General features: G+C 41.8%; 1 protein-coding gene across 3 annotated transcripts in view; it reads right to left on the bottom strand.

Moving 5' to 3' along the window:
• PEX7 (peroxisomal biogenesis factor 7) overlaps positions 1 to 25,498 on the bottom strand; it is a 350,516-nt gene that overhangs the window by 117,284 nt on the left and 207,734 nt on the right. For all 3 annotated transcript variants that reach the window (XM_073575890.1, XM_073575893.1, XM_073575892.1), the window contains one exon: positions 41 to 96. In XM_073575890.1, coding sequence (XP_073431991.1) covers positions 41 to 96 — 56 coding nt within the window. The remainder of the gene's footprint in view (positions 1 to 40; positions 97 to 25,498) is intronic.

The following is a 25,498-nucleotide window of genomic DNA, read 5'->3' as shown; positions in this document are numbered from 1 at the left end:
AAAAAAACGAAATAAAATAAGCAGTCATAAAGAATCTTACCTCACAGTGAAATCATAGGAGCACGATCCCAAAATACTTGCATGAAAGGGAGAAAACTATAAGGAAAAAAAAGCAAAAACAGAATTAGGTAGAAACAACCCAGAAACTGCTTTATAATACCAAATGACAAGAAATAACACAAGAAATCTAAGGAAACAATAAAAGCTTAAAAACACTATTTGTATGCTCCAATGAAGAATCTACTCCTAGCGGTATTGCGGTATCTCTTATCTTCAAACTATAGGAAAATCTGCTCGACTGACTGTCCTGACCATAACACAATTAGTGAATATTTAAAGGGAATTTGTTACCAGGCAATTGTCACCTAATCTGAGCGCAGAGTAACAAAGTGGCAGAGACCACAATTCTATCGATGTATCACTTAGGCTAGTTTCACACTAGCGTTTTTGAGCGCAGCGACTGCCTGCGCACGGCCGCCGCTAAGCCCCGCCCCCTGCCGCGCCTCCGCCGGTAGCTCCGCCTACGGCACATGACGCTGCATGCGTCCTGCGTCCCCTATCTTTATCACTGGGGGCGCAGGCCGTGCGCAGTATGCGTTTGGCGGCGCATGCGCCTTTTTGACGGTGCGCCGGCGCAACCAAACTGCAGCAGGTTGCGCTTGGTGCAGGTCGGCGCACCGTCAAAAGGACGCATGCGCCGCAAAACGCAGACTGCGCACGGCCTGCGCCCCCAGTGATAAAGATAGGGGACGCAGGACGCATGCAGCGTCATGCGCCAGTAGGCGGAGCTACCGGCGGAGGCACGGCAGGGGGCAGGGCTTAACGGCGGCCGTGCGCAGGCCGTCGCTGCGCTCAAAAGCGCTAGTGTGAAACAAGCCTTACTGAGCCGCTTGCTTTAGTTTTTATAAAATCAGTGCTTTATCAGTAGGTCAGTTACATTAGAGGACTAGTAATCCTGCTGCCAGGTAGTCAAAGATATTCATGAGCTCTCTATAACCCTGACCCCACCATCATTGAGTGGCAGCTGTCTGTCCATGTGCAATGTACACAAAGAATTGCCAGTCAGTGGTGTGGACAGGAAATATACAAATTGCAGCATTCAGAAAACTGCTAGATCTGCAGCAGATAAAACACTAATTTTATTACAAAACTGCAGCAAGCGGCCCACTGAGTGACACATCACTGGAATCAGGGTCACTGCCCCTACATTACGCTGCATTCAGAAAGGGTTGCAAAAACTAGCTGACAGATTCACCTATAAACTTTGTAATTTATGTTACTGATAACGTCGCTTTTGGATGTTGCATATTTATAATGATCATTTACTTACTGCAGTACTGCTGTGTGATTAGGTTTGGTGGATTATTGGACATTATAAGGAATCTGAGGAAGTCATGTTCTTATTGAAGTGATAGGCCAATGTTTGCACTTTCTAATACATATTAGAAAGTGCAAACATTCATTTAATCCAGTTGCTAATATAATGTAACTACTAGAGCAGCTCTGATGTCCTCTCTTCATACAGTAAAACGCTGCAATCTGTGTTTTTTAAATGAAAGCACGTGGATGCAATATAGATATAGAATCTAAGTGTTTTCTGTTCCCATCATAGATCCACTCATTGAAACGTTTAAATTTGGTTAACAAATTGGACAGAACATGGAAAGACCCCATAAGTACGTAATAACAGCCATAAGATATAATGTTTCCATGTCCGATCCGTTAAAGAAAACGCATAGCACACATACAAGAGAGTGGAACTTTTGTATGGGACCTCATTCAATGGAGACTGCTGATGAACAGCACTGGTTATAGGTCTCTCCATCAACAGTTCCTGCCCAAGCTGTGAAGGGGCAAATGATCGTAGCACTGCTCTTATAATTACACTAGCTGAAGAGTCCGGCGTTTCCCCGGCATAGACCCCCTGTGCAGTGTGAAATCCCGTGTATTGTGAGAACCCCTCCTCCCCTTGCAGTGTGACTCCCTGTGTATTGTGAGCACCCCTTCCCTTGCAGTGTGAGAACCCCCCCTGTGTATTGTGAGATATCTCCCCTTGCAGTGTGAAACACCCTCTGTATTGTGAGTACCCCTTCTTTTGCAGTGAGACCCCCTCAAGTATTGTGAGCACCAATCCCTTGCAGTATGAGACCCCTTCTGTATTATGAGCCCCCCCGTGTATTGTGAGCCCCCTTGTGCAGTTTGAGCCCACCTCCAAACTGTGAAGGGGAAAATGATCGTAGCACTGCTTTTATAAATACATTATAATGGTTCTATCATAGCTTGCTGCATATTTTTTAGAAATAAACTGATAGTGGCTAACCCTTTTAGTATCCAGTAGTATATGCTTTCATTACCATCTCTCAATGTCAACACATTAAAATGAATTAAATTCAAGTAGATATTAAAAAAAAATGTGTTAATGTTCTTTTAAAATCCCAATTTGAAATGCCTTGAGTAAAATGTTAAAACAAAGTAATAAATCTGCTATTATTTTGCCTACAACTCATAAGTTATGTATTGACAGCTGCAATGCCTTCAGCATCGTGTAAAATTAGTACGATGGTGGTATACCCCCATGTCGTGTGAGTGCGGCCATGTGATGTACAGTGACAATGACAAATATTGTTTGCTTTACACTTTAACATTTTAGCTATAACTACGAACAACTGACATTAGGAGTATGGCGTGATAGCCTTTCTTAATTACATTTGGCACCATTTTTCATTTCTATTAGACCGGTCATGTAATATCATACACTCACACAATGATTTTCCTAACTGAGGTCATTTGTAGGGATATGTTTGAGTATTTGCACTAAAGGTTTATTTTCATGGTTATTCTATTCTAAGCTCATCTATGATTATAACATTTTAAATCCCACAAAACAAATAAAGGGACTGTTGTTAAGACTTGAAAAAACATGGTTACTTTCCTTAAAAAAAAAAAAGTGTCATAGCAGAGTCTTCAGGTTGTGTACGGCATTGCAGCTCAGTTTCACATTAAAGGGAGCCTGTCAGGATGACTGTTCAGGCCAAGTACAGGCGCTCGGTGCACCCTTGGGGTCGTCATACATTTATATGCACCTTCCCACCTATCTTCTTTCTCTGCCTCTGCAAAGCAGAGCTGTCAACCAAATGAGAGAAGGGTGGGAGATAGATGGAAAACAAGTAGGTAGAAAGATACACCTAAATGATTGGCCACACCAAGGGTGCACCGAGCGCTTGTATTTGGTTTAAACGCTCAACCTGTGCTGACAGACTCCCATTAGTGGAGTTCAGCTACAATAGCAAAAACAACATGTATATAGTGTGGTGCAGTTTCTGTAGCAACCTTAAGGTCCCGTTCCACATAGCGACACTCCAGCGATACCGACAACGATACGACCTAATAAGGATCGCTGAGTCGTTGCTACATGGTCACTAGTAAGCTGCCAAACAGGCAGACCTGTTATGAATGAGTCACCGTAGGAGGCAAAAACAGAAATACTAGCTAAGTCCAGAAAACCAGAGAAGTTGGCAGCTATCGGATTGCAGTCCCCTGAACCTATCAACAACAACTAGCAGTAGCCGTGGGGGTTCCTACGGTGCCCTAGACCCCTCGATCACAGCCGGAGAACTAAATAGCCTAAAAACAGAAAGGGAAATCTAAACTGCCCCAGAGCAGACCCCAAAGCAATAGGCAGCCCCCAACATATAATGACGGTGAAGCAAGATGAAAAAACACTCACACAGATAGAAAGATAGGCTGAGCAAATGATGGGGCCCAAGCTAACTAAATAGGACAGGATAGAAAAGCTGCTGTCTGCAATCCGCCAAAACCTCATCAAAACAAGAGCCAACAGACTGATAGGGAAAAAAGCCCTGAAGACGCTAGGCTTCAAAAAGACTATATCAGTACTCAGGTATTTTCTGAAGACAGAGCAAAAAGGAATTCAGCTCACCCCAGCAGGGAATGGCAGAAATCCAGAAAAACAAGGCAAAACAAAACCAAAACACAAATGCAAAAGGCAGAGCAGAAAACTGAGCTTTTGAGGAGCAGGAATCAGACTGGTCTCCTAGAATCCCTCTGAGAAATCACCAGCAAGGCAGAAGGGCGTCGGCTGCCTTATATTCAGTCAGCAATTCCAGCCACCCAGTCATCATCATCCTGCTCAGGTGCTTGGTAATCAGCCTCACTACCTTCCTTCACCAGAAGAGGGAGTTCATCAGACATCAATGGTGAAGGGGAAAATGAACTCACAACAGTACCTCCCCCTTGAGGAGGGGTCACCGAACCCTCATCCACGCCACCAGGGCGATCAGGGTGAGCCCGATGAAAGGCACGCACCAATCTTTTGGCATGAATATCAGAGGCAGAGACCCAGGAATTATCCTCCTGACCATAACCCTTCCACTTAACCAAATACTGAAGTGTCCGTCTAGCCAGACGGGAATCCAGTATCTTCTCTACCTCATATTCCATGTTACCTTCAACCAATACAGGGTCTGGAGGTGCCACCCCAGAAACAACTGGTTCAACAAACCTCTTCAACAAGGACTTATGAAACACATTATGGATTTTAAATGTGACAGGAAGAGCCAAACGAAAAGAGACCGGATTAATAATCTCCAAAATCTTGTAAGGTCAAATAAATCTAGGCTTAAACTTAGGAGAAGCCACCTTCATAGCGATATTTTTTGAAGATAACCAAACCATATCATCAACCATAAACTGGGGAAAAATGGTCCTATGTCGGTTGGAAAACTGCTCGGCCTTTCCCTGGGAGAGAGATAACTTATCCACCACTTGGTCCCAGATCTGGTGCATTCTCTCCACCACAGTGTCAACACCTGGGCAGGCAGAAGGCTCCACATGCCCTGAAGAAAATCGAGGATGAAACCCAAAGTTACAAAAAAAAAAGGTGACATCAAAGTGGCAGAACTAGCTCTATTATTTAAAGCAAATTCGGCCAAGGGCAAAAATGAAACCTAATCATCCTGATCAGCGGAAATAAAACATCTCAAATACGACTCCAAGGTCTGGTTTGTTCTCTCTATAAACTTGGCACACACCAAAGGTTTCTGATGCAGAAAGGTGATTTTTAATTATACAACAGTACATACATACACAGACGTTTCGGTCTAGGACCTTCATCAATGTACTGTGAAATATAAATAAAGATGAAAATAATACAATTAAAAAAGAAAGTATATACAACAATATATGGGTTTTCTAGGTATTTACCTAGAAAACCCATATATTGTTGTATATACTTTCTTTTTTAATTGTATTATTTTCATCTTTATTTATATTTCACAGTATATTGATGAAGGTCCTAGACCGAAACGTCTGTGTATGTATGTACTGTTGTATAATTAAAAATCACCTTTCTGCATCAGAAACCTTTGGTGTGTGCCAAGTTTATATATATTTAGTTCACGGATTGGGATCCTACTTGGGCACCACCTACAATTCTCAGGGTTGTGCCAACGGTTTTGTTCTTACATGGTTTGTTCTCTCTGTCTGCCCATTGGTCTGAGAGTGAAAAGCAGAGGAGAAGGACAACTGAATTCCCAGCTTGGAACAGAAAGTCCTCCAAAATCTAGACACAAACTGAACTCCTCTGTCAGATACAATGTTCTCAGGAATCCCGTGCAAGCGAACCACCTGTTGCAAAAACAGGGGCACCAACTCAGAGGAAGATGGCAACTTAGGGAGTGGTACAAGATGAACCATCTAAGAGAACCTATCACAAATCACCCAAATAACAGTCATTCTCTGAGAGACAGGCATATCAGAGATGAAATCCATTGAAATATGGGTCCATGGCCTCCTGGAGACCGGCAAAGGCATCAACAACCCACTAGAGCGAGAACAAGGTTTAGACCGGGAGCAAGTCCCACAGGACTGCACAAAATTCCTGACATCACGAGACAAGGCGGGCCACCAAAAAGACCGACTCACCAGATCTCTAGTACCAAAAATACCTGGATGACCAGCCAATGCAGAGCAATGAACTTCAGACATCACTCTCTTCTTCCACTGGTCAGGAACATACAACTTTCCACTAGAACAACGCTCAGGTTTGTCCTCCTGGAACTCTTCCAGAGCACATCTCAAATCGGGCGAGATGGCAGAATGAACTACCCCTTCGCCTAAGATGGTAGCAGGCTTGGTAACCACAGGAGAATCAGCAAAGAAGCTCCTAGAGAGAGCGTCAGCCTTGACATTCTTAGTGCCAGGAAGAAAAGTGACCACAAAATCAAAACGTGTAAAAAACAAGGCCCACCTAGCCTGTCTAGGGTTCAAGCGTTTGGCCGACTCCAGGTAAATCAAATTCTTGTGGTCAGTGAGGACCACGACTTGATGTTTAGCTCCCTCCAACCAATGTCTCCACTCCTCAAACGCCCATTTCATGGCTAACAGTTCTCGATTCCCCACATCATAGTTACGTTCAGATGGAGAGAACTTTCGGGAAAAGAAAGCACAGGGATTCATTTTAGATGTTACAGGATCCTTTTGGGACAAAACAGCTCCTGCACCAATCTCAGAAGCGTCCACCTCTACCTGGAACGGGAGTGAGACATCAGGTTGCCGCAAAACCGGGGCAGAAATGAATCTTCGCTTCAGCTCCTGAAAGGAAGAAACAGCCTCCGGAGACCAATTCAACACATCAGCACCCTTCTTAGTCAGATCAGTCAATGGCTTGGCAATACTAGAAAATTTTGCTATAAATTTCTGATAAAAATTAGCAAAACCCAAAAACTTCTGGAGGGCCTTCAAAGAAGTGGGCTGAACCCAATCATAAATGGCCTGTACCTTGGCCGGGTCCATTTCAATAGCTGACGGAGACAAAATAAATCCCAAAAATGAAATCCTCTGTACCCCAAAAAGGCATTTTGATCATTTGACATACAGGGAATTCTCCCTCAAGATCCGGAACACAGTCCGAACATGTTCCACATGAGAATCCCAATCCTTGGAGAAGATCAAAATATCATCCAGATAGATAATCAAAAATTTATCCACAAAGTCCCGGAAAATGTCGTTCATGAAGCACTGGAAGACAGAAGGGGCATTAGTGAGCCCAAAAGGCATCACCAGGTACTCAAAATGTCCCTCCGGAGTATTAAACGCCGTCTTCCATTCATCCCCATGCTTAATGCGGATAAGATTATACGCCCCCCTGAGGTCAAGCTTGGTAAACCAGCAAGCACCTTTAACTCTGGAGAATAGATCCGAAATCAGGGGTAACGGATACTGATATTTAATAGTAATTTTGTTGAGGGCACGATAATCAATACAAGGCCTTAATGAACCATCCTTTTTGGCCACGAAAAAAAACCCGGCACCTAAAGGTGAAGAGGATGGTGTAATATGACCCTTCTCCAACGCCTCCTTAAGATAGGATCGCATACCCTCGTGCTCGGGTACAGATAAATTGAAGAGCTGACCCTTGGGAAATTTACACCCCGGGCTCAGTTCAATTGCACAGTCATAACTCCTATGAGGAGGCAAAGACGCAGACTCATTCTCACTAAATACATCATAAAAGTCCGCCAAATAGTCAGGAACATCATGCGACTGAGGAGAGGTGGAAAAAAACGGAGCCTCACTAAGGGCACACCGACAACCCCAACTCACCACAGACACAGATTTCCAATCCAAAACTGGATTATGAATTTGCAACCAGGGAAACCCCAGAACAATGGTATCATGCAAATTATGCAACACCAAAAATCTGCAATTTTCTTGATGGTCTGGGGCCACTCGCATTACCACCTGGGTCCAAAACTGAGGTTTATTTTTCGCCAAAGGAGTAGCATCAATCCCCCTCAAAGGGATAGGCGTCCGCAGAGGTGTCATCGGAAATCCACAACGTTTAGCAAAATCCAAGTCCATTAGGTTCAGGGCTGCTCCCGAATCCACAAAAGCCTTGGCGGAAAATGTGGACAGGGAGCAGATCAGAGTAATTGCCAGAAGAAACTTAGGTTGAACACCACCCACAGAAAACGTGTGTGCAAAACGTTTCTCTCGTTTAGGACAGACAGAAATAATATGCGAGGCATCGCCACAAAAAAAAACACAGCTTATTACGCCTTCTGAACTCCTGATGTTGTTCCCTGGACAAAACTCTATCACATTGCATAGGTTCAGACACTTGTTCAACAGGTGGCAACACCTCTCGTGCAGTCCTGCGCTCACGTAAACGCCGATCAACCTGAATGGCTAATGACATAGAATCGTCAAGACCAGAGGGAACAGGAAATCCCACCATAGTATCTTTTACGGCTTCTGACAAACCCTTCCGAAAGAGAGCTGCCAAGGCATTATCATTCCAGGTAGTAAGGACCGCCCACTTTCGGAATTTTTGACAGTACAATTCTGCAGAATCTCGACCCTGGCTCAATGCCAACAGGGTCTTTTCAGCCTGATCAATAGCATTAGGTTCGTCATACAACAACCCCAAGGCTTGAAAAAATGCGTTCACATTAGTCAGAATAGGATCATCTGGTTTCAAAGAAAACGCCCAATCCTGGGGATCGCCACGCAGCAAAGAGATGACAATTTTAACCTGCTGCGTGGAGCTCCCTGATGATTTAGGCTTTAAGGCAAAAAATAAATTACAATTATTTTTGAAATTCAAAAATTTAGACCGATCCCCAAAAAACACATCAGGAGTAGGGATCTTTGGTTCAGCAGCATGTGAATGAGTAAGGTAGGCGGAAATTCCCTGCACTTCCGCAGCGAGCTGCTCCACACGATCAAACAATTGCTTTATCTCCATTGAGAGAAAAAAAAATTCCCCCTACGGCCTCAGAGATATAGAGGATAAAATATACACACTTTTTTTTTTTTTTTTTACAATTCTTTCCTGCTATTGAGTACCCTAGGATCTGCGGTATGGCTGGTGACTCTGTTATGAATGAGTCACCGTAGGAGGCAAAAACAGAAATACTAGCTAAGTCCAGAAAACCAGAGAAGTTGGCAGCTATCGGATTGCAGACCTCTGAACCTATCAACAACAACTAGCAGTAGCCGTGGGGGTTCCTACGGTGCCCTAGACCCCTCGATCACAGCCGGAGAACTAAATAGCCTAAAGACAGAAAGGGAAATCTAAACTGCCCCAGAGCAGACCCCAAAGCAATAGACAGCCCCAACATATAATGACGGTGAAGCAAGATGAAAAAACACTCACACAGATAGAAAGATAGGCTGAGCAAATGATGGGGCCCAAGCTAACTAAATAGGACAGGATAGAAAAGCTGCTGTCTGCAATCCGCCAAAACCCTATCAAAACAAGAGCCAACAGACTGATAGGGAAAAAAGCCCTGAAGACGCTAGGCTTCAAAAAGACTATATCAGTACTCAGGTATTTTCTGAAGACAGAGCAAAAAGGAATTCAGCTCACCCCAGCAGGGAATGGCAGAAATCCAGAAAAACAAGGCAAAACAAAACCTAAACACAAATGCAAAAGGCAGAGCAGAAAACTTAGCTTTTGAGGAGCAGGAATCAGACTGGTCTCCTAGAATCCCTCTGAGAAATCACCAGCAAGGCAGAAGGGCGTCGGCTGCCTTATATCCAGTCAGCAATTCCAGTCACCCAGTCATCATCATCCTGCTCAGGTGCTTGGTAATCAGCCTCACTACCTTCCTTCACCAGAAGAGGGAGTTCATCAGACCTCAATGGTGATGGGGAAAATGAACTCACAACACAGACCTAATCAACGACGCAGCAACAAAACGGCGATCCGTATAATGACCTCGGCGGTCATTGGGACCTTGTCACACAGCATCTATTGTGACGACTCAGACCTCGATAGGCGTGCTTCAGCGTTGCCTTTTCCACGCCCCTCTGCTCCGATTGGCCACTGCTGCGCTATTATTCTCTGATTGGACGACCTTGTCATAAAAGACAACGTAGTAGCGCTTCCATCCTTTGCTCCTGAGCGCTGTGGATAGTATTATACGGTTTTACTTCAGCGCCCCGTGTGAGTCGCTAGTGCGCTATTATTCGTGGATCTTACTACACCTTCTGGTTGCTCCGAGACGTCTGCAAGGTAGGCATTGTTTGGGGTCTCAAAATAAGATCTTTGTAGCGTTTCCTTTTATAGGTCAGCTATCAATTATATGCAATCATAACTCTATTCTACATTGTGGTCATGCTTTTATACTTGCAAGGAAATGGGGAGCTGCTTGGCTTCTATCTGTGTACATACACTTTGGCATGGGCAGCCATTTTAGTTTTGCTGCCCCGCTCAACAAACACTAGTGCATTTTAAACGTGGATTTTGTGTTTTCTAAAATGTTACATGAATTGTGCCGTTCTCACTGTTTGCTTTTATTTTTTTCAGATGTCCTCTGATAGTCAGGAATTTATTCGGGAATTGATAGAATTGTATCGCTCCCTGCCCTGCCTTTGGAAGATAAAATCTGCTTACTACAGCAATAAATATAAAAAAAGGAGGCTTATGATAAACTAGTTGCCCTCTTCAAGCAACTAAAAAGATGAGAGAAGTTTCAACAAAACAATAACACGATTATTATAACTGTACATGTTAAATGTTATGATTGCATATAATTGATAGCTGACGTATAAGTAATGGGAACGCTACAAAGATTCTACAATGGCGGGGGTGGGCGGGGCAGGAAAACTAAAATGACTGCCCATTCCAAAGCATATGTACACAGATAGAAGCCAAGCAGCCCTCCATTTGCTTGCATGTGTAAAAGCATGACCACAATGTAGAATGGAGTTATGATTACTTATAATAGATAGCTGGCCTAAAAAAGGAAACGCAACAAAGATCCTAATTTGAGACCCCAAACAATGCCTACCTTGCAGACGCAGCAACCAGAAGGTGTAGTAAGATGCACGAATAATAGCGCACTAGCGACTCAGACAGTGACACTGAAGCAAACCGCGTGGTGAAATCCACGAATAATAACGCACTAGCAACTCACACGGCGACGCTGAAGGAAAACCGTATAATACGATCCACAGCACTCAGGAACAAAGCATGGAAGCGCTACTATGTCGTCTTCTTTTACGACGAGGTCGCCCAATCAGAGAACGATAGCGCAGTAGTGGCCACCAATCGGAGCTGAGGGGGAGTTGAAAAGAAAAAGCAAAATCACGCCTGCGTCGCTGAGTTCTGAGTCGCCAATGAGGTCACTCGTCATTGTTATGGTGTCAAACACAGCGATGCATGCTGGCCAGCGGGACACCAATGATCAAAAAATGGCCTAGGACATTCGAGCACAATCAGCGATATCGCAGTGGGGGGCCGGTCGCCGCTATGTGTCACACATAGCGAGATCGCTGGCGAAGTCGATGTTGCGTCACAAAACCTGTGACGTTTCAGCGATCTCACTATGTGTGACGGGGCCTTTAGAGTCTTTTGCAACAGGGCAGAGAAAGTACACCTGCGCAGGAGCCGCGGCAGAAATAAGGAGGAGGATGGCATCGTATGAAGATGGGAGGCGCCGGACGGAACCACGACACCCATCGGACCATACCGCACGCCAGGGTGAGTATAATCTAACTCATTTTTCTTGTCTTTCAGGTTACATTGGGGGCTTATCTACAGCATGCTGTAGATAAGCCCCTGACGGTGGTGTCGGCAGCTGATAGGGCTAAAATGAGGTGACAGATTCCCTTTAAAAAGATGAGAGAGGCCTGTAATTGACATCCCTATCCTGGTATGCATGGTTCCTCATCCCTATTCTGGTCTGCCTGGCTTTTCATCCCCATCCTTGTATGCATGGTTCTTCATCCCTTTCCTTGTTTGCATGGCTCCCCATCCCCTAACGTTATATGCATGGCTCTTCATCTCCATCCTGGTATGCATGGCCCACATCAAAAACATAAAAAATATATATTATACTTACCTTCCTGCGCTCCCTCGAAGCGTCTTTTTCCGATGCCAGCAGCTGCTTTATGCTTGTAAGCAGCACATGGCATGGACGACATGCACTGTTCACAAGCAGAGCACACCTGCCAGAATACTCAATGCTCTCCATACTGGAACTATGTGCGTGAAGGGCAGTGAGCATTCATTTCTATTAAGTAGCGCGCACAGTGTCATCCACAGCCAGCAGGCGGTCACGTGTGCCCGCTAATTAAGAGAAATGAATATTCACTTATCTCCAGTCCCATGGGAGTGAAGTGAATATTAATTTCTCTTAAGTATCAGGCACACGTGATCGCCTAGCTGCTGCAGGAAGCCAGCGGCTGAGGCTGACACTGTGCAAGCTATTACAGAGAAATAAATACTCACTGAGAGTGCAATGAATATTAATTTCTCTTTAGCAGCGGGCACAGGTGTTTGCTGCAGGAGCCGGCTCCTCCCTCCTGTGACTTGCTGCTCCGCCACTGCAGCTCCCCCACCATCTTCTGGACCCTCACTCGAGTGTAAGCCAAGGGGGCCTTTTTTTTAGCACAAAAAAAGTGCTGAAAAACTCGGCTTAAACTCGAGTATATACAGTATACATTTAAATCTCTTACATTGTAAAAATGATGAAAAGGAAAATGGTTCCATGCAAAAAGTTTGGGCAACCTTAGGGATTTGTGTGCTCAGTTAGCTTTGACCAAAGTTTCAGACCTTACTTGGGCTGGTTTCACATTTGCGTTTTTTTGTGCCAAAAAAACGCATGCGTTTTTTTCCCTATATTTTAAATGGGTGCGCATACACATGCGTTTGTACACGTTTGTATGCGCATGCATTTTTCTGTAGTGTGCGCTCGGGCGCACAAAATACATCTTGTTGCATTTTTTGTGTGTCCGACTTGTCCCAAAAAAAACGCATGCGCACGCAATGCGGTTTTTTTCACCCAAACAGCCATTATAGTCTATGGGTGCGCTAATCAGCGCAAAAAAACACATGCTTTTTTAAAAACATGCACAAAACCGCACAAAACGCACAAAAACGCATGATGCCGTTTTTATGTGCGTTTGCACTGCGCACGGTGCGCAGCACAAAAAAACGCAAGTGTGAAAGTAGCCTTAGCCTGTTAGGGTTATGGCTTGTTCACTATCACCATTAGAAAAGGCCAGGTGATGCAAATTTTCCAACTTTATAAAAACCCAGCCTCCTCTTACCTTGTGCCGAAAAACAGCAGCCATGGGCTTTTCTAAGCAGCTTCCTAGCACTCTGAAAATTGTGGAGGCACACAAAGCAGAAGGCTATAAGAATATAGCAAAGTGTTTTCATGTTGCCTGTTCCTCAGTTTGAAATGTAATTAAGAAATGGCAGTTAAAAGGAACAGTGAAGGTCAAGATATGGTCTGGAAGACCAAGCAAAATTTCAGTGAGAGCTGCTTGTAGGAATGCTAGAGAAGAATGTCAGAATCTCATGCTTGACTGCAAAAGACCTTCATTAAGATTAAGCAGACTCTGGAGTTGTGGTACATTGATCTACTGTTCAGAGACACCTGCAAAAACATGGCCTTCATGGAAGAGTCCTCAGAAGACAACCTCTCCTGCATCCTCACCATGAAATTCAGCTTCACAAGTATGCAAAAGAGCACCTAAACAAGCTTGATGCATTTTGGAAACAAGTCCTGTGGACCAATGAGTTAAAATAAAACTCTATGGCTACAATGATCAAAGGTATGTCTGGAGAAATAAGTGCACAGAATTCCAGGAAAAGAACATATAACCAACAATGAAGCATAGTAGTGGATCAATCATACTTTGGAGTTGTGTCGCAGCCAATGGCACAGGGAACATTTCACATGTAGAGGGAATAATGAATTCAATGAAATTTCAACAAATTCTTGATGCAAACATAACACCATCAGAAAAAAGATGAAGTTAAAAAGTGTATGGCTTCAAAAAATGAATAATGATCCTAAACACATCAAAATACACACTAGAGTACCTCAAAAAGTGCAAGCTGAAGGTTTTATAAATGGACCTCACAGTCCTCTGATGTGAACATTATTTAAAATATATGGCTAGACCTCAAAATAGTAGTTCATGCAAGATGTTCCAGGAATCTCACAGAACTGGAAGATTTTCCAAGGAAGAATGGATGAATACAAGAATTCAAAGACTCTTGACTGGCTACAAAAAGCGTTTGCAAGCTGTGATGCTTTCCAAATGCTGTGCTACTAGGTACTAACCATGCAGAGAGCCCATACTTTTGCATCGGCCCATTTTCCCTTTTGTAATTTTTAAAATGTAAAAGATGAAAATAAACATTTTTTTGCCTAAAGTACAACGGAAATGTGTCATCTTTAACCTTAAGGGTAAGTTTTCTTCTTATGGAAAGTGACATGCCCGGTCTGGCATGCCAGTATGAGGAGACTTAACCCCTTTGAGACATAGCCTGTTTTCACCTTAATGACCATTGGTAGTGCTGAGCGAGTATACTTGTTGCTCGGGTTTTCCCGAGCATGCTCGGGTGTCCTCTGAGTATTTTGGCGAGCTCGGAGATTTAGTTTGTGTCGAAGCAGCTGTATGATTTGCGACTGCTAGACAGCCTGAACACGTGGGATTCCCTATCAAACAGGCATTCCACACCATGTTTGGGATCACATTTATCTGGCGCTCTACGCTTACCACTTTGGGGTTTCCATCTAAATCTCTGGGTGACGTGATTCAGATCCCCCGATGGATCGATTCACTATAGTGAGGCAGCAGAGTTACTCTGGACTCTGTCTGGCCTCTGTTCTGCGGTTTCCTTCTTTTCAGAAGTGCACAAAACTGTGGCCGATGGCACTTTTATGCAATCCTAAAAAGATGGACACTCCCGGATCACAGGTGCTATGGCATCCACAGTGCCTCAATCTGCCTCATTACAGGGAATTTTCAGCCGGGGCTCTGTCTGAATCATGTATTTCAGAGGTTTACACGTAAACCCCGGTGTAAGCGCTCAGCGCAGGATAAATGTGCGCCAACTATTACTGCGATCTTTGGGAGGCAGAATGAAAAATTCATCAACATGTGAAGAATTGGTTTTCTTTATTGTTTATGCCATTCCTCGTGCTGTATAAGTGATTAGGCGACTTCATTCTTCGGGTCGGTGCGATTACAGCAGTACCAGATTTATATCGAGTTTTATGTCTGGCTTTTTATTGTGAAAACTAGCTTTTGCATCACCAAATTTTGAGAGCTATAATTTTTCCATATTTTGGCCTTGTTGTTGAGGGACGAGCTGATGTTTCCATTGGTACCATTTTCGGGCACATGACATTTATTGATCGTTTTCTATTCCGATTTTTGGGAGACAGAATGAACAAAAAAAAGCAATTCAGGAATTGATTTTTTTTTCTTTTGTTAGCACCGATAGTGGGCATTGCTGCAGGGTATCAGGTGTCACATACACCGGAGATTCGCACGCGATCGCTGCAGCGCTCAGCGTGAGTGCCGCACGATCGTGTCACCGTACTAGTACTGCTCTGGGCACAACTGCACCTCCCGCAGAGCAGTACTCGTACGGCGCATGTCACGAAGGGGGTTATGACAGCAGAAAACAATAACAGTAAAATCTGCACTATACTATGACGCTCCTTTTATTCTGAGCTTGGCACTGTGACTGAAAAGTATTTCATAATTACTTGTAGCAAACTGGCGCACTCAGGAGAAATTTTAAAACAAACTGAGGTTCATGTTTTCCTATTAGCCCCTAGATAATTAAAAACTTGGGGCGAAAATAATATTTTAGTGGCAAAAATGTCATTTATTCTTTCTTCACCGACCAAGGATATAAAATTCTGTGAGGCAAATGTGGTGTCAATATGATCACTGCACCCCTAGATTAATTAATTATGGTGTGTTGTTTGTAAAATGAGGTCACTTATGTGGAGTTTCAGGCACCTCAGGGCCTCTGCCAATGTGGCATGGCACCCTCAAACCAGTCCAGCAAAATCTGAACTCCAAAATGGCGCTTCTTCACTTCTGAGCTTTGCACTGTGCCTCCAGAGCAGTCCTTGACCAGTCCTTGATAGGATATCAGTGTACTCAGGAGAAACTACACAACAAATTCGGTGGTCCATTTTTTCCTTCTGCTAAATCAACATTTTTGTGATTTTTTTTTTTTATTTTTACAAATCAACGTTGTAAGGATCCGTGAAGCACCTCTGGTTTCAAGGTGCTCAGCACACATCTAGATAAATTCCTTGAGGAATCTAGTTTCCAAATTGGGGTCACGTCTGGGGGACTTCCACTGTTTAGGCACATCGAGGGATCTCCAAATGCGACATGACAACCGCAGGCCATACCATCAAAGTCTGCGCTACAAAACGTCACTCCTTCCATTCTGAGCCATGCCGTGCGCCCAAACAGTACTTCTCTCCCAGATATCAGGTACCAGCGTACTCAGGAGAAATTGCACAACAAATTATATGGTTCAGTTTCTTCTGTTACCCTTATGAAAATAAAAAAAATGGGGATAAAAGAATATTTTTGAGGGAAAAATGTGATTTTATATTTTCACAGGTCAACGTTATAAACTTCTGTAAAGCACCTAGGAGTTCAAGGTACTCAACACATATCTAGATAGGTTCCTTGAGGGGATCTAGTTTCCAAAATGGGGTCACTGTTTAGGCACATCAGGAGCTCTCCAAACGCAACATGGTGTCCGCTCTCTATTCCAGCCAATATTGAGTTTAAAAAGTCAAACTGTGCTCCTTCCCTTTTGAGCCCTGCCATGCTTCCAAATACCAGTTTTACCACACACATGGGGTATTGGTGTGCTCAGGAGAAATTGCGTAAGAAATTTTGGAGGTCCATTTTCTCCTGTAACGGTTGTAAAAATAAAAAAAATGTGTCTAAAATAACATTTTTGTGAAAAAAGTTAACTTCATTTTTTTACTTCCACATTCCATTAATTCCTGTGAAGCACCTGAATGGTTAATAAACTTCTTGAATGTGATTTTGAGCACCTTGAGGGGTGCAGTTTTTAGAATGGTGTCACTTTTGGCTATTTTCAGTCATGTTGGCCCCTCAAAGTGACTTCAACATTTGATGTAGTCCCTAAAAAAATGGTATTGTAATTTTTGCTGGAAAAAAGAGAAATCGCTGGTCAAATTTTAACCCTTATAACTTCCTAACAAAAAAATTATGTTTCGAAAACTGTGCTGATGTAAAGTAGACATGTGGAAAATGTTATTTATTACCTATTATGTCACATAACTCTGGCTTAAGGGCATGAAAATTACAAGCTTGTAAATTGCTAAACTTTCAGCATTTTTAACAAATTTCTGATTTTTTTCAGAAATAAATGCAAGTTATATCGAACAAATTTTGCCACTATCACGAAGTACAATATGTCACAAAAAACATTCTCAGAATGCAGTATAGGAAATAATGTAGTTTATACTGTGCTTTACGAAAAATTTGTCCTGGTCATGAATGTGAAAACAGGCATGGAGGGTAAAGGGGTTGAAATGTCAGGACTACCAAACGTTACCAATGCATTAAAGAAAAACTTTACATAATTATTTTTAACATTTGTCTTTCAAAGAGTAATTTTAATAATTGTAAAATTTGTAGTAAAAAAAGTTTAATATTCCGTAAACAGTATAAACTACATTACTTTTTATACTGCATTCAGGAGGTAGTTGGTCGGTTAAAATGTATGCAGACTGCTTTGATCTTGGGAAAAGAAACATTAATTAGGTATATCTTACCCTGCCATTTACCTAATTATCTACTGAAAGGAATTTCTTTGCTCGATGCACAAAGGATTGAAAGCACCCCTGAGTCATGTAAGTAAATGGCCAGTTATTAAAGGAACAACAAATGAGGACTTTTGCCTGAGCTATACGGTCTTTGTATCATATAATAATGGTGGCAAATTGGCTAACTAGCAGATTTTCTGCAGATTAAGGCTGCGTAATCCATTGCAAAGGCATAAAATGTGAACGTTTAGTTACAGTAGTTATGGTCCATGAATGTTGCAAAAAAGATCCCTGCCCATAGATTGGTTAAAAAGACTTTTATAGAGTAATGGCAACATTGTAGTATATGGAAAATGAAATCAAGAATAACTCAAATATCATATTTTCGGTGCATGATCACGAGCATTCTAGTTTATGGATTAAGACGATGTACACTTCTAGTTTCATGCCCCAGTAATATTACGAGTGTTCTCATTCTCACTTATCCTACTACACGGCATTTCAAATTAAGTTTATGTCAGCATCTCACAGTTTTAATAGTATAGATTGTTGTCGCGGAAGAAACAGAGACAGATTAGAGAATGCATGGGAAAAACATTTTCCATTTCTGTTGTAAGAAAAATCTATATATATATATATATATATATACAGTAGGTGTGAACACATTGTTAATGTCTACCTATGAAGTGTTCTCTAGACTAGAACGTGTCCATTGTCATTTTTCATAATTTTTTTTTTTTGTATTAAATAACTAAAATCAGTCTGAAAGAAATGAACTCATAAAATAAAAGTAAACTAAAATTGCTTAAATTAGTCTTACAGCTATTTTTTTTTCAAGAAAAACCATACACATAAATGTCTATACATTTATAGACAAGGATATTAAAACTAAGGGTGAGTTACTGCTACGATACCAGCAAGGACATACAGTAGGTAATAAATCACTCAATTTTCTATTGGTGATTAATATGTGTATACAGCAGAGAATACCTTAACCCCTTAAGCCCCAAGGGTGGTTTGCACGTTCATGACCGGGCCAATTTTTACAATTCTGACCACCGTCCCTATATGAGGTAATAACTCTGAAACGCTTCCATGGATCCTGGTGATTCTGACAATGTTTTCTCATGACATATTGTACTTCATGTTAGTGGAAAAATTTCATTAAAATAACTTGCGTTTATTTGTGAAAAAATGGAAATTTGGCGAAAATTTTGAAAATTTCACAATTTTCCAACTTTGAATTTTTATGCCCTTAAATCACAGAGATACGGCACACAAAAAACTTGATAAGTAACATTTCCCACATGTTTACTTTACATCAGCACATTTTGGAACCAAAATTTTTTTTTGTTAGGAAGTTCTAAGGGTTAAAAATTGACATTTCTATTTCTCATTTTTGCAACACCATTTTATTTTTACGGATCACATCACATTTGAAGACACTTTGAGGGGTCTATATGATAGAAAATACCCAAAAGTGACACCATTCTAAAAACTGCACACCTTAAGGTGCTCAAAACCACATTCAAGAAGTTTATTAACCCTTTAGGTGTGTCACAGGAATTTTTTGAATATTTTACAAAAAAATGAACATTTAACTTTTTTCACAAAAAAAATACTTCAGGTTCAATTTTTTTTTATTTTACCAAGGGTAACAGGAGAAATTGGACTGCAAAATGTATTGTGCAATTTGTCCTGAGTACACTGATACCTGATATGTGGGGGGGAATCACTGTTTCGGCACATGGCTGAGCTCAGAAGGGAAGGAGCGCCGTTTGACTTTTTCAATGCAAAATTGGCTGGAATTCAGATTGGACGCCATGTCACGTTTGGAGAGCCCCTGATGTACCTAAACAGTGGAAACTCCCCACAAGTGACGCCATTTTGGAAACTAGACCCCCCAAGGAACTTATCTAGATATGTGGTGAGAACTTTGAACCCACAAGGGCTTCACAGAAGTTTATAACGTACAGTCGTACAATTAAAAAATCATATTTTTTCCACAAAAATGATCTTTTCACCCCCAATTTTTATTTTCCCAAGGGTAACAGGACCCTAAAAGTTATTGTGCAATTTGTCCTGAGTATGCTGATACCCCACATGTGGGGGTAAACCACGATTTGGGCGCATGGCAGAGCTCGGAAGGGAAGCAGCGCCATTTGACGTTTTTGGCTGGAATTGAGATCGGACACCATGTCGCGTTTGGAGAGCCCCTGATGTACCAAAACAGTGGAAACCCCCCACAAATGACACCATTTTGGAAACTAGACTCCCAAGGAACTTATCTAGATGTGTGGTGAGCACTTTGACCCCTCTATTGCTTCACAGAAGTTTATAACGCCCGGGCGTGAAAATAAAAAAATCGTATTTTTTCCACAAACATGATCTTTTAGTCCCCATTTTTTTATTTTCCAAGGGTAACAGGAGAAATTGGACCCCAAAAGTTGTTGTCCAATTTGTCCTGACTACGCTGACACCCCATATGTGGGAGAAAACTACTGTATGGGCACACGTCGGGTCTCAGAAGGGAAGTAGTGACGTTTTGGAATGCAGACTTTGATGGAATGGTCTGCGGGTGTCATGTGCGTTTGGAGAGCCCCTGATGTACCTAAACTATTGAAACTCCCCACAAATGACACCATTTTGGAAACTGGACCCCCCACGGAACTTATCTAGATGTGTGGTGAGCACTTTGAACCCCCAAGTGCTTCACAGAAGTTTATAACGCCCGGGCGTGAAAATAAAAAGATCATTTTTTTTCCACAAAAATGATATTTTTGCCCCCAATTTTTTATTTTCCTAAGGGTAACAGGAGAAATTGGACCCCAAAAGTTGTTTTGCAATTTGTCCTGAGTAGGCTGATACCCCATATGTGGGGGTAAAACACTGTTTGGGCGCATGGCAGAGCTTGGAAAGGAAGGACCACCATTTGACTTTTTCAACTCAGAATTGGCTGAAATTGAGATCAGACGCCATGTTGCATTTGGAGAGCACCTGATGTGCCCAAACAGTGGAAACCCCCAATTCTAACTCCAACCCTAACCCCAACACACCCCTAACCCTAATCTCAGCCCTAACCCTAGCCCTAACCCTAATGGGAAAATGGAAATAAAAACATTTTCTTTTAATTTTATTATTTTTCCCTAACTAAGGGGGTGATAGTTTTTGCATCACCACATATTGAGAGCTATAATTTTTCCGTATTTTGACCCACAGAGTCATGTGAGGTCTTATTCTTTGCGGGACGAGTTGACGTTTTTATTGGTACCATTTTCGAGCACATGACATTTTTTGATCGCTTTTTATTCCGATTTTTGGGACGCAGAATGAACAAAAACCAGCGTTTCATGAATTTCTTTTGGGGGGGGTGTTTACACGGTTCCGCATGCGATAAAATTGATAAAGCGGCTTTATTCTTCGGGTCAGTACGGTTACAGCGATACCTCATTTAGGTCTTTTTTTATGTTTTGTCGGTTTTATGAAATGAAAACTATTTTATATAAAAAATAATTATTTTTGCATCGCTTTGTTCTGCGAGCTATAACTTTTTTATTTTTTCACTGATGATGCTATATGGTGGCTCGTTTTTTGCGGGACAAGATGACGTTTTCAGCGGTACAATGGATATTTATGTGCGTCTTTTTGATCGCGCGTTATTGCACTTTTTGTTCGGCGGTATGATAATAAATCATTATTTTTTGCTTCGTTTTTTATTTTTATTTTTTAAGGGGTTCGCTAAAGGGGTTAACTAATGGGATTCTTTTATAGGGCAGGTCGTTACGGACGCGGCAATACCAAATATGTGTACTTTTATTGTTTTGTTTTTTTTTATTTCCAAAAAATGAATGCTCCCTGCAGGCCCCCGAAGGTTCCCGTCGCCATCTTGGATTCGGGGGCCTGCAGGGAAGGAGCCCCCCGCAGCAGCGCTGCACATTGCGCTGCCGTGGGGGGCTCAGGGAAGCACAGAGGGAGCCCCCTCCCTGCCGATGCTTCCCTTTAACCCCCGGTACACCGCGATCGTGTTTGATCGCGGTGTGCAAGGGTTTAACGTGTCTGGGGCGGTCCGTGACCGCCCCTGACACATTGTGCCGGGTGTCAGCTGTGATAATCAGCTGACACCCGGCCGCGATCAACGGCGCTCACCACGCGGGCGCCGTTGATCGCTATGACGTACTATCCCGTCCCTAGGAATTAAGTCCCAGGGCACATGGACGAGATAGTACGTCACATGGGATTAAGGGGTTAAAACATAACTTTTAATCAAACCCCTAATTGGGTATCATAATAAGATCAAAACTAAATAAAATCCCCAATCGGGTATCAGATAGGTAAAAACAGACAAATACATATAACATATGTGGTTTCAAAAGTATGGAAACATGACATATAAAGTGCCCACGACGTAACCAGTGCAAGATAAAAAAAAATTGGAAGGCTCTCACCCTTGTCTTGAGAGACCTGTGGCTGGAGGCACTGCATAGTAGCAAAAGGAGAAGGGTCAATGTATAACCCCTAGTCTCCCATGATGTGTCCCATGTAAAGACTCCTGCCCTAAGAAGGGCAGTACCCAAAAAATACCTAATAATGTTTTTAAGGACTATATGTTTTCAAACTATAGATCCATTTCATCTCCCTCTAGAGTAGCATTCTATCAAAGTTGCCCTCTCTCCTGGGGGGGGGCTCTCACCAGGTCAATTTCTGTAAATTTTAAAAAGGAGGTATCTCCTGCATGCATCCCATTGAAATGTTTAGCAACAGTTGTATCTCAGTTGCCTTTGATGATGTGGATTTTGTCATTGGGGCGAGTTTGGCGATAAGAAACGCTCTGGGGCTGAGTCATTATACATGTGTAATCCAAATTCCTTCAAGCATTTTCAATGATGGATATCTCGTCATCACAGACACGGCTTCTCCTATTGGTGGGGTCAGTACACAACTTCATGGCGGTGCTGAAAGCCTGACGTCACACGCTGCTCTTTTAAAAGTTGAATAGACATTAGAGACCCGGTCATACACAGGATAGGGGTCATCTGGCATCACTGAGGGCCAGCATTAGATGCCCTACATCAGGCCTAGTGCCACTGCATGGCCACTTATACTGTATATTCATTGGGACCCATCTCATACTTACCCCAAAACTTCCGATATTCCCCAGAAAAGGCCACTAATAGAGGGACGAAATGTACAGGTTGTGTCGGGGGGGATTTATATTATTAGGCATTGAGTACTGCCCTTGTTAGGGTTTGAGTCTTTATATGGAGCACATCAGGGAAAAAAAGGGTTATACATTCATCCTTCTCTTATTGCTTCTATACAGTACCTCAATCAACAGGTCTCTCAAGACAAGGGTGAGATCGTTTTTTATTTTGCACTGGTTACGTCGTGGGCACTTTATATGTCAAGTTTGCCCGCATTTGAAACCACATGTTATTTATTTATTTGTATTTGTCTGTTTTCACCTATTCGATACCCAATGGGGGTGTTCATTTAGCTTTGATCTAATCAATCTGATACCTGATTGGGGATTTGATCTGGTTTTGTCTAATTAATCTAGTACCCGATTTGGGGTTTTATTTGGTTGGATTAAAAGTTATGTTTTAACGTATTCTCTGCTGTATGCACATGAGTTACTGCTACCCATAATATATTAGAACACACTTCATTTTAAATATGCCTGGTTTTCATGTGTTAGATGTAACCTAAGGCTATGTTCATATCACAATAATCCAGTTTCTGTCACTAGGTTCTCTTAAATAAAGAGAATTAAAGTGGCCAGAATAAGCACACAAAAATAATTTTTCTATATAAAAATCAATTGCAATTTTTATTAATAAATAAGTACTCGCACTATGATTCAGACATAAAAAAACATTACTGATCAATTTTTCAAAATACCTGTGATGATGTTAGAGGAATATTCTGAATTCTAGACGAGAAGTGGCGTATATCCTCCAATAGGAATTCAATTAAACGGGCTAGAAGTTGAAAGAACAGGTACTTAGAGGGTGGATAGGAATTATTGCACTCAAATAAAGCAAGAATAAAAAAGTCTAATTAGTAAATAAATGAATATTTAAGAACGTGTCGCGTGCAGTAATATCAATATGTCAGCACCTTTCAGTATGTGCAAATAGGCAAGAGAATATCCTAGTTGTAATAATGGCACTGATTTAGGTGCACAAAAATAAATTAATAGGCCATTGGTGGCGATGGTAATTAATGGTGCTTAAAGATCTACAGTGTGACCAAGGGCCAAAAGGCAAAAGGCCAAAATAGGTTGCTGACGCCGTGTAGATATATTTAACGCAACTCCATAAAAGTGCTGAGAGTGCTCAAAGGAGCTGCCTTACGTCACGTATTACGTCACGCAGGTCCTAGCAGCACGCAAGCCCTGCCAGCGTTTACCGCGGTCATCCACGCTCCAGCAGCTTATCCAGTGAGCTTGTCACCGGTAGGGACAACGCTCCAGGACTCACTACTAATCAAGAGAAACTAAACACGGAACTCAAGCTAAGTACACCACAATCCACAGATTGGAGTAAAAGTATTTTTCAGAGTGCAGGTATCGGACCTTGTCTGCCCTATAGCACAGCACCTTTGAGCACTCTCAGCACTTTTATGGGGTTGCGTTAAATATATCTACACGGCATCAGCAACCTATTTTAGCCTTTTGGCCCTTGGTCACACTGTAGATCTTTAAGCACCATTAATTACCATCGCCACCAATGGCCTATTAATTTATTTTTGTGCACCTAAATCAGTGCCATTATTACAACTAGGATATTCTCTTGCCTATTTGCACATACTGAAAGGCGCCGACTTATTGATATTACTGCACGCGACACGTTCTTAAATATTCATTTATTTACTAATTAGACTTTTTTATTCTTGCTTTATTTGAGGGCAATAATTCCTATCCACCCTCTAAGTACCTGTTCTTTCAACTTCTAGCCCGTTTAATTGAATTCATATTGGAGGATATACGCCACTTCTTGTCTAGAATTCAGAATATTCCTCAAACATCATCACAGGTATTTTGAAAAATTGATCAGTAATGTTTTTCTATGTCTGAATCATAGCGCGAGTACTTATTATTTATTTTTACTCATGTTTACAATTACCCCATTGTGGGTTTTTTTTGGTACTTGTATCTGATCCAGCCTGTATATACTAGCGCCGCTATATTATCTTTATTCTAATTTTTATTAATATACAAAAGGGTATCACAAACAAAAAATAAATATAAAACAATTGCCTCCTATGTGAGGGACGCTAATAGCTAGGGATACCATTAAACATACATTATAAGAAAATATACACTGCGAGTTGCAGAAAATCAATATCTCATTTCTAGATGTATGTAGATGAGTCAATATGTGGTATGTCCTACACTATATTGCCAATGTGGAATATCTCAAACAATATGCAGTAGTAAATACGGTAAAGTGCTTGTGCATAGATAGGGGATGTATGTCAGTCAGCATCCTATACAAAATATATGGATTTTCCCAAAAGAAGACATCTTACAATGGTACTCCATATTAATAACAGATGCCGACAGCCAGCAATTCCCAACATTAAGACATGTATGTAGAAGTCAAATATCACATTCTAATATGTATAATGCAGAACGAAAGCCCATTCAATGAGACTTACATAGCACATATTGCCTCATCTACATACATCTAGAAATTAGATATTGATTCTTTTCTGCAACCCGCAGTGTATATTTTCTAACAATGTATGTTTAATAGCGTTCCTAGCCATTAGCGTCCTTCACATAAGAAGCATTTGCTTTATTTTTATTTTTTTTGTTTGTGATACCCTTTTGTATATTAATAAAAATTACAATTGATTTTGTATATAGAATAAATATTTTCATGTGCTTA

The sequence above is a fragment of the Dendrobates tinctorius genome, unplaced genomic scaffold (genome assembly GCF_039654945.1).
Source record: "Dendrobates tinctorius isolate UK_male_01 unplaced genomic scaffold, ASM3965494v1 ptg000046l, whole genome shotgun sequence".
Lineage (NCBI taxonomy): Eukaryota > Metazoa > Chordata > Amphibia > Anura > Dendrobatidae > Dendrobates > Dendrobates tinctorius.
Note: the sequence above shows the minus strand (reverse complement) of the source record. Positions and strands in the feature narration are given on the sequence as shown.